At 45.9% G+C, this 10,297-nt stretch overlaps 1 protein-coding gene across 1 annotated transcript; it reads right to left on the bottom strand.

The window, feature by feature from the left end:
- Nucleotides 1-746: 746 nt before the first annotated feature.
- On the bottom strand, nt 747-6,863 carry C2H3orf38 (chromosome 2 C3orf38 homolog). Its single transcript, XM_075333088.1, has 3 exons — nt 6,671-6,863; nt 5,175-5,380; nt 747-3,469 (listed from the first exon to the last, which is right to left on the bottom strand). Exons 1-3 carry the CDS (start codon nt 6,795-6,797, stop codon nt 2,933-2,935), a joined length of 870 nt encoding a protein of 289 aa, XP_075189203.1. The 5' UTR covers nt 6,798-6,863; the 3' UTR covers nt 747-2,932.
- Between the last annotated feature and the right edge of the window lie 3,434 nt (nt 6,864-10,297).

The following is a 10,297-nucleotide window of genomic DNA, read 5'->3' as shown; positions in this document are numbered from 1 at the left end:
ACAACTCACTGCACATGGTGGACAATATATCATTATCCAGTGCATGGATAATACATCAGATTGATTCAATATATGACATGTGACACCCACTGTGCAGGCCTGGACAAATAAGGGCTAATCGCTAATTAAGCAGTACAAAAGGAGAGAAAAAAACCCACGATCAAACGCCCAGATGTTTAATAAGAAAATATTTATTGTCATAAGGTGCACATGCAAAAGTGGAACAAGGACAGTGCAGGATTTAAAAGCCCCAAAGAAAGGTCACGGAGCCCTCCTATATTAGTGCTATATATGCAATACAATTGACACCGTCACCAGATTATAGCAAAGGGGTCCACTAGATGTCATTAAAACACCAGTGGCAATCCCTATATGGTACGGTGTGGCCTGACGAAGGCAACCTTGTGTTGCTGAAACGGCCGTCGGGTGGGTTGCGGCTCCCTTTCCTAATCTGACATCCAGCATCTGATTTGTGGGCATTATTATTAGGTAAATATATGGACCTTTGTGTTCTCTGCTTTAATTCCTTGCTCATGTTAAATTTCATATGCATATAGGGATTGCCACTGGTGTTTTAATGACATCTAGTGGACCCCTTTGCTATAATCTGGTGACGGTGTCAATTGTATTGCATATATAGCACTAATATAGGAGGGCTCCGCGACCTTTCTTTGGGGCTTTTAAGTCCTGCACTGTCCTTGTTCCACTTTTGCATGTGCACCTTATGACAATAAATATTTTCTTATTAAACATCTGGGCGTTTGATCGTGGTTTTTTCTCTCCTTTTGTACTTTTATCTAAGAGGGTAAAAAAACTTCAGAAATTGGTCCAAACAAAAGTGGTGCACTTTTTGCGCCATTTTCCGCAACCTGTAGCGATCTCATTGTTCGGGATCTAAGGCTGAGTGACGGCTAATTTTTCACGTCTCAAGCTGACCTTTGTAACCGTACCATTTTTGTGCAGATGCTATATTTTGATCACCTATTATTGCATTTTGCGCAAAATTAGTGACGACCAAAAATCATAATTTTGGCGTTTGGAATATTTTCACCGCTACGCTGTGTATCGTTCAGGTTAATTGATTTAATGTTTTGATAGATCTGAACGCGGCGATACCAAATGTGTATTTTTTTAACCCTTTAATTTTCAATGGGGCGTGACTTGAAGTTTTAGAGTTTTTTTTTTTATTTTATTTTACTAGTCTCCCTAGGGGCTATAAAGATCAACAGTCTGATTGCTCATTCATTTCTCTTGATCAGAGCTGCACAGATCAGCAGAATTGCCCGTCTTCTGTTACAGGCAGCACTCTGCTGGCAGTAACTAATGATAGCGACAGGAATCATTACATGACCCTGTGCTACCATGGCAACCATCGGCTCCCCGTGATCACATAACAGGGCCTCTGATGGCAACGGGTAAGTGCGCGGTACCTGCTATGGGCATTTAAATCGCGTTGTCACATTTTTACAATGTGACTTAAGGGGGTTAACAGGCGGGGGTGGATCGCGGATCCACGTGTGCCTGTACAAATCAGCAGACAGGCGCGAGATCGCTGCAGGCTCACCGCAGCAGCTGGCTTGATTACCCCATCATGATTTAGGACATACGTGAAGGGGTTAATAGTTTGAGGGTATTGTTTTCCCAAGTCCATTAAACAATGAAAAAAACACGGGTTTTTAGGCAAAAAAAAAAAAAAAAAAAAAATGCAAAAGGTTGTTTTTCTTTGCCTTCCTATTGACTCCTACTGTAAAGTATGAAGCATCATGTTAGTGGAAAAACTCCTGAAGAATGGTCGGGTCACTTTCAAATCGATTGGCGTCTTTGAAAACCTGAACGGTATAAAAGGATGCTAAAAAGCCTGAATGTGCTTGTGTTTGTTTTTTTAATACACAGAAACTAACAGGAAGGTTTTGCAGGTTATTTTCGGAGCAGACTTCCCTGACCATAAAATAGTGTGAACATAGCCCAACAGCTTATCCCTAGAGGCAGGCCAGTATAACTGCACTGGTTCCAAGCGTGGTTTAATGTATATTGTATAGAAACAATAATAAACATACAGGATGACAATGTCTGGGGGTCATTTCTGGCATTCGGCACTGGATCTCGCACCAACATATTAAATTTCCAATAAGGACTAAATAAGGAAATATAAAGCAGAACATGACGTCTGCAAAGAAAATAAGAGCATTTCTGTATAATATTACAGCCCAGTATTAGAATTACACTTCTGGGGGTCAGTCATTTACTGTAATCACAAGATTACCACTGGGAGTATTGATAAATATATAATACTATTAGAGTAGGTTCAGGTTATTTTTTGGCTACATTCATGAATCCTTCTCAAAATGTAGGATTCACACAAGACGGTCTAAAAGTGCATGTTTGATAAATTACGTCTATGGCACCACCGGGGGACGCGTCCAAATCTCATTTTCAAGGGTTAAGATTGAGGTTAAAGAAGGAAAATTCATGGGTTTTTTTTCTAGTATCGGGTTTGGCCATTAGCTCTGCAGGACAATGTCAGCTCCATTCAAATGCACAGGGTCGTGTTGTATAGGCACAATGGGGACAGAGAAGGAGCGTGATCACCAAACGAGCATTGCGGTCCCTTCTTTCTGAGGATCAATGGGAAGGTCAGCACACAGATCAAGTGGGAGAGGACTAAGTAAATGTGGGTCCGCTCCAGTCTTCAAAGATAAGCCGTCACATGTAAGCATAGAGTGACTGGTGATCTGGATGTGCGTGTGCACGATGTCCTCTCTGCTGTAGTCTTCGTCATCCAATGTGCCCGTTTGCCAAAATCCCACAGAAGTGGCTCAAGAGCTACACATACGAGTGGCCACCTCTCCATATTCACCACTTAGACACATTCGCCGCCTCACTAGGCGCGACTTGTATATGCTGGACCCATCCTAGGGTAGAGCTCAGGGGTTCAGCTATAGTACAACTCCAATTCACTGCTCTGTAAGGTAATAGCGGGCAACTGTTGAGACTCTTCGTGGGTTAATGTGTTCTGCCCAAGGATTTTGAGATTCACGTTCTTAATCTTCCAGTTTTTCCCCACTGGACAGCGAATTAACCCAAAAATCTGTTCAAATATTCCCAGCCAGACATTGTCTCTGTGGATGGTTCCTGCCACTGCCACCACCACCAGCCCGTGGGGAGACGGCACACATTTCAGGCCTCTGCTATCAATGTTGGGGTTAAATATGAGTTTCTCCTCTCGTGTCAGTGCAAGGAGACGTAGGCTAGCCATCTGAGAGCCGTTGTGTTCCTCTAAGGCCTGCTCTGCCGTCCGGTACGCCAGCTTTAGTTGTGCATTCTCCCAGAAGTGCTGCGGTCCCCAGTCGCCCTTGTCCTGCCCAAGAGATGGATTCTGAGAATTCAACAAGGGGTAAAACCAATTGCAAAATTGTTCACCCAGCAGCTTACAGTCTAACGTCTGAGGTTCAGATTCTTCTTTTTCAACCTAAAAAGTAAAACAAAAAACGTATATTTACTAATTTATGTATTCCTCTTACAGTTACAGACAATTTTCTTGCACAAATGCTCATTGGGAGTGAACAGTTATCAGATTGAGACCCCATCAATGTCAAACTGTTCATCGCCACTGATTTCTAATGTCCCTGATACACATTAGAAACCGTCAGCCTAACCCACCGATATGGTCAGGATCGGCCGACAGTCTAATGTGAGGGGCCCCTCGACTTTACCCAGACAGATAATGCTGGTGGAGAGAAGAATTCGGCCAGCTGGGTTGCCAGGGCATAAACCACCGGCAGTGAAATCTGACAGTGGCTCTCTCAGAAAGCACAAGAGCGCATGGCTGAGCCTAATTGTGTATGGAGGAGTCGGGAGGAAAAGTTTTTGGCCCAAGAATTGTTTGGTCGACAGCTATTTATGTATGGGGACATTAAGGATAGCACAGCCATGGCTATGGAAAAGGGCAACAACCCTTTATACAACTCCATTCCAAAACCGTAACATACCCCTTCACTCAAATGGAGCGGAGCTGATTCTGGGATGGATCTGGAACAGTTTCAAATAATGGAAAACCTGCTTCCAGTTTTGTAGCCCCTTCAGTTTGATCATCCACAGGGGGTTGTAGCAGTCGGACCACCAGTGATCACCGTTCCCCATCTGTTGTACTTTTAGAACAGTTCTTGTGCTTAGGAACCCATGGGTCCCGCTCTGAAGGACAGGGTGTCTATTTCTTACATTAGTCATCAATCCCTAACCTCATCCTCTTGGGGGGAAGCCCCGACAGTCCATGCATTCCTGGAGTTTATAGGTGGGTGAAGCGTCTTACAATCCAATATTCTGATCCCAGCCAAAAACAACAAATCAGCATTTTGAAGGGCCTGGGTGCTTTGGCAAGGTAAAGCAACACAGGAAGGAATTGCTATGGCTTGTGACCTGCGCATTTATTAAAGTAACAAGATGGGTGACGTTTACACAACTTAGAAGGGAATTCTGCGCCGCACCCATCACTTCTACTGATATACGGCGTGTCATGGTGTGATCAGCAGGTATCGTGTACCTCCCTTACTCATTAAAATGACAGGTGCATAATACCTGCTGAATGTGTGTATGATCAATTGGTATCAGAAGATGAGACATCCACGACCTGCTCTGGGGCAGAAGTGAGCAGATCCAAAGCTCAATAACTATCCACAATATAGGTGACAAGTTTCTGATCATCAGGGGACACGGGTGTTCGGGGTGGGGGGGGGCCCTTTCACCCGAGACCCCCACAGTGAACAAGTACATGGGAACCTGTAGTTCTATCTGAATGAAAAAGAGGAACCTCATGCATACTATCGGTCCATGGAAAGTCTATACGTATCAGACTGCTGTATCAATGTCAGTCCCATAAACTTTGACTGCATGGACATGGCCGACCGCCGGTATATGACACGGGGGAGAAAGGGGGGGGGGGTTGGGGAGTCAGGTCCTCTGTCCCACAGATCGGCAGCTACTCACCCAGATTATAGAAAAGCTGCAGTCTTGTTTTGAACCAGTGAAGAACAATACGGACTGAACCTGGGGTTTATATCTGACTCCTTACTACAGTATATGGATCCCTCATTACTACAGCCAGATCTGTGCAGTCACCGTGAGGAAACAACGCTCGCTCTCCGGCTGATGGAGACCTCGTCATCACCGCTGCTCACCTTATCACGGGGACTACTTGGATGTGGGGTACTCGGACCCCGCCAGTGATCGAGCGCACACTGGATGAGCTGACTCTTCTCATTTGTCGGCAGCACGGAGACATTCTCTGCAGCGAGGTACTTAAAAATGGCGCCGCGGTGAACCTTCCTTCTCTTCAAGAGCTCTTCTGCACTTTTACTATAAATGATTATCGCATCAAAGGCCTCTGGAAAGAAGATGGAAATAATCATTATCTGTATATTCTAGCAGAGCACCATAAGCTAATCAAGATCAAGGGATTTGAACAAGATCGGTTCAAAGGCCCCTTTATCCCCAAAAAACAGCGCCTCTCCGGTCTATGGGTTGACTCCAGTATTGCAGCTGATCAGAAAAGACAGGAATGTTTATGAAAGATGATAAAGCCAAACCTTTCATTTAATCTCATATCACCTACATATCACTCCCATTTTCATCATGAAATGTAAATAGGACATATGGGTACTGGGGGTGTGGAGAGGAGCCTACGAAATACTATGCAGACGCCGGCTGTGTTATACAGTCAGGACCTGCCTCTACCAGCCGCAAATGGACCTGCCTGTGATTAATCACTTAAAGGGAAACTGTCACCAGGTGTTTTTCTCCCCCCCCCCCCCCATCTGAGAGCAGCATAATGTAGAGACAGACCCTGATTCCAGCGATGTGTCACTTACTGAGCTGTTTGCTGTCATTTTGCTAAAATCACTTTCTTCTGCTGCAGATCTAGCAGTTATACAGAGCTCATGAATATGCTGGACTACCTGCAGCACACCAAGTAGTCCTGTAATGATAAATTTACTGCTGATTAACAGTGATTTTATCAAAACTACACAAAACAGCTCAGTAAGTGACACATTGCTGGAATCAGGATCTCTATCTCTACATTATGCAGCTCTCAGATTAGGTGGCAAAAATCTGGTGACAGATGCACTTTAAATGCCATTGTGAAGCTCTGACATCAGCAGGTAAATGGTGCCATCCTGGTGGGACGTCCTTTTTGGGTGCTCACGGGTTCAGCCAGGATGCCAATGGGTTGCTATGGCTACTAACGGACAGCGTCCCCCCCCGGGGGGGTTGTCAATGTGGACAGGTGGGGATAGGGTGGGACATGGGGCACTTGGTGTAACGGTGGACAGGGAAGGGAGGAGTTGCAGGGGTGGCATGGGACACTGGGGGTCACGGTGGACGGTGGGGACAGGGAGGATCAGTGGTGACACTAGGGAGGTACCACCAGAGTGTATCAGGGGAAACAAGATGGGTCAGGGGATGGGGAGAGAGAGTGGGTCAATGTTGACAAGGGGGGACACGGGGTCACGGTGGGACAGTGGAGGTTAAGAGGGGTACATGGGATGTCAAGTGGGTGAGGGGGCTGGTGGGAACTCTGCAGCCGCTGCCAGCTCAGGGGGCGCTATCCGTGCAGCTGCCCCTCTCTGGCTCCATGGTGTGGGCTCCTCCTGACAGGTCACCCGCAGCCGCTCACCTTCTCTGCTGAACACATGGATCAGACGATTAGTGACGGTCTCGGCCACAGAGAACAGGTCCTCGATCTCCAGCAGAGCCAGCAGCCGCCGGCAGCCCTCCTTCTCCCGGGGGCTGAGTCCCGCCATGTCCGAGAGCAGCAGACCGGGACTTCCGCCCCGAAACCTGACAGCTGAGAACGAAACTAACACGGAGGCGTGTACTTCCGGCTGGGTCCTTGTCACGTGATGATCCGTCACCCAGGCGACCAGATGCCTGCGGAAGATCTGTGGAGTAGCGTCACGCCGCCTGCAGTGCCGGAGCCCACCGCTAGTGGCGCTGTCTGGCTCCGAGCTCCTCTCTGCTGGTGGCCGGAAAATCATCACATCTGATCCATTCTTGTATTATCGCCGTCTCCTCCACATTTTGGTTTTCCCCTATTTCACTTGCGTTTTTTTTTTTTTGTTTTTTTTAAGTCACTTTTTATCTTTTATTGTTTTCTGTTCATCGCTTTCAGCCAATTTGTTATTTGCAACTTTTTGCAAAGTCTTAAAATTTGTTGTAATTGTGCTCTAGTCTAGTGTTCACTTGCGTCTTAAAGTGAACCTGTCAGGTGCAATATGCAGCCAGGACCACAAGCAGTTCCTGGTGCATATTGCTAATCCCTGCCTAACCGTCCCTGTATACACTAGCATAGATAAAGAGATCTCTAGAAAAAGTATTTATAAAGATCCTTTATGATATGCTAATGAACGCAGGGACTAGTCACAAGGGTGTTACTTCCCCTGATTAGCCGCCCTCTTAGCATGGTAGCTGTATAGTCAGCTAAAAATCTTGCTAAATTTGCACCAAATCTAAAATATATATATAGCGCTGTGTGTACATGTGTGTATGTCTGTATGTATGTACAATATGTGTGTATGTCCGCTAAAGGAATCCGCACCGTCACATTTATAATCACAAAATTTTGCACAGACACCCCATGTAACTCAGGGAACGTCATAGACTGTTTTGATGGGAAAATTTAACCTTGCGCTTTACAGTTACTCTCCAAAAATCCTGCATCCATTAAAGTCAATAGAGCTGCAAGCTATGTTATTAATAGCAGCTGTGATTGGTTGCTATAGGAACAAAATAAATTGTTAGTATAAGAAGCTTATGTGTGAGGTAATAAGATGTCGGTGGGGAAACAGATAGAGAGAGACAGACAGACACAGAGTAAGAGGCAGTCAGGGAAAGAGACAGACAGGGAAAGAGGCAGACAGACGGAAAGAGGCAGACAGACAGGGAAAGAGACAGAGACGAGTAAAGAGACAGAGACAGACAGGGAAAGAAACAGAGACGAGTAAAGAGACAGAGACAGACGGAACGAGACAGAGAGAGACACAGACAGACTGATGCAGACACACAGAGACTGGGAGAGAGACATAGATACAGTTACTATTCTTGGCAACGCCAGGTACTATAGCTAGTAAAAGATAAAACCAAAAATAACATTTTTTATTTATTTTGTATCTGGAGCAAATATAGTCAGTGATATCACAAGACAAGAATAGAAAAGAGACTTAATAATCACAAATTATGAAGTTTTTCTTGTTGAGGGATACAAACTCACAGGAGAGATCACAATCATGAGGCCGGGGCACAGAAATTATGCAGATAAAATCTTCGCTGCTCGGATCCTGTTTTCCTCTTTTCTATTTTAGAGCTGAAGTTTTCCTGTAAGAAAGAAAAAAGTCCAAATCCTGGCTACGCCGCACATACGTAGCCTGTGACCTGCATTGAGGTCTGTGGAACCACATCGGCTACTCCGGCCCGTAGCCTCAGGTCGGGCCACCAGAAACTTTTGCAATTTACTGCTTTGAATTAGCTGTAAAAATTATACAAATCTGAAGGGGTAAAATTGTTTGAAAACTTATATGTGATTTTTATATACTTTCCATTGCTGAACTCAGTAAAAATGTTGAAAAAATTCCATCACTTCACGGTTTTTACACAATCACTGACTCCATAGGCTTCCAAAAGAATAGAATTCCAAAAGTAGTAGGGTTAATTTCTCCTGCGCTGCCGTAAGGATGATGAAAGGGAACCTGTCACCAGATTAGTCCCCTATAAGCTGCGGCCACCACTAGTAAGCCCTTACATACAGTATTCTGGAATGCTGTATACAAGAGCCCAGGCCGCTCTGTATAACATAAAAAAAGACCTTTACTATCCTCACCTGTAGGGCGGTCCAGTCCAATGGGTGTCCCTGGTCTTGGTCCGGCGCCACCTATCATGGAAGGAACCATTGCCATCCTCCTTCCCTGCTCTGTGTGGATGATGCGTCCTACATCATCCACACAGAGTCCTTCATTGCGCTCTTGCGCACACGCACTTCTCCCTGCTGAGGGCAGATCAAAGAATTGTAGTGATCATGCGTGGGCGGTCTTTGACCTTTCCCCGTGCCTGCGCATTACAGTTCTTTGCACATAGGAGGGCAAAGAGAATTGCGTGTGCACAGGAGCGCAATGCAGGACTCTGTGTGGATGACATAGGATGCATAATTCACGCGAAGCAGGGAAGGAGGACAGCGATCACAAAAATAGAGGAGGTGCCGAAGCAAGATCAGCAGCACCCATCAGATCCAACCGCCCTGCAGGTGAGTATCATAAAAGTACTTTCTTATGTTATACAGATCATCCTGGGCTCTTCTATACAGTATTCTAGAATGCTGTATATAAGGGATTACTGGTGCTGGCCGCAGCTTATAGGGGACAGATCTGGTTACAGGTTCTCTTCAAGCTGCCCCCAATGTCTTGTAAGGGATGCAGTTTGCATCACTAATATGGTTTTATCAAACAAAGGTTCCCCGTATTTATCTGAAAAAACAAACATTTTTTTATGGTCATGTGAATTAAATAAAGACCTTTTCATTCAGTTGTAGGGGTGGCGCATTTTTTCAGTTTAGTCCCACTACTCTTCAAATTATTTACGTCCCCCGCATTGTGATCGAATGACGTGCCTGGCCCTATATCAGGGCAATCTGTTATTAACACCCGGGCTTGCGCAGTCACCCTCATGTTCCCAGGCATGCGCACTGCATCTTCCTCTTCTTTCTGCTCCTGACTGCAGCAGCAGAGCGGCGGGAGCATAATGCGCTTAGCGTGTGCGCTCCCAAGGAAACATGACAAAGTCCCATGCTTGCACACCGAATCTGGGTATATGTCCCCAGATTCATTTATTTTGTGCGCATACCCGGGGTTTATCACGTCCCCCTATGTGCGCATACCCGGGGCTTTATCACGTCCCCCTATGTGCGCATACCCGGGGCTTTATCACGTCTCCCTATGTGCGCATACCTGGGCTTTATCACGTCTCCCTATGTAGGCATACCCGGGGTTTATCACGTGTCCCTATGTGCGCATACCCGGGGTATATCACGTCTCCCTATGTGCGCATGCTCGTGGCTTTATCATGTCTCCCTATGTGCGCATACCCGGGGTTTATCACGTCTCCCTATGTGCGCATACTCGTGGCTTTATCATGTCTCCCTATGTGCGCATACCCGGGGTATATCACGTCTCCCTATGTGCGCATACTCGTGGCTTTATCATGTCTCCCTATGTGCGCATACCCGGGCTTTATCACGTCTCCCTATGTGCGCATA

Source organism: Anomaloglossus baeobatrachus, chromosome 2, assembly GCF_048569485.1.
Source record: "Anomaloglossus baeobatrachus isolate aAnoBae1 chromosome 2, aAnoBae1.hap1, whole genome shotgun sequence".
In the NCBI taxonomy this organism is placed as follows: Eukaryota; Metazoa; Chordata; class Amphibia; order Anura; family Aromobatidae; genus Anomaloglossus; species Anomaloglossus baeobatrachus.
This window is presented reverse-complemented; position numbering and strand designations above follow the sequence as displayed.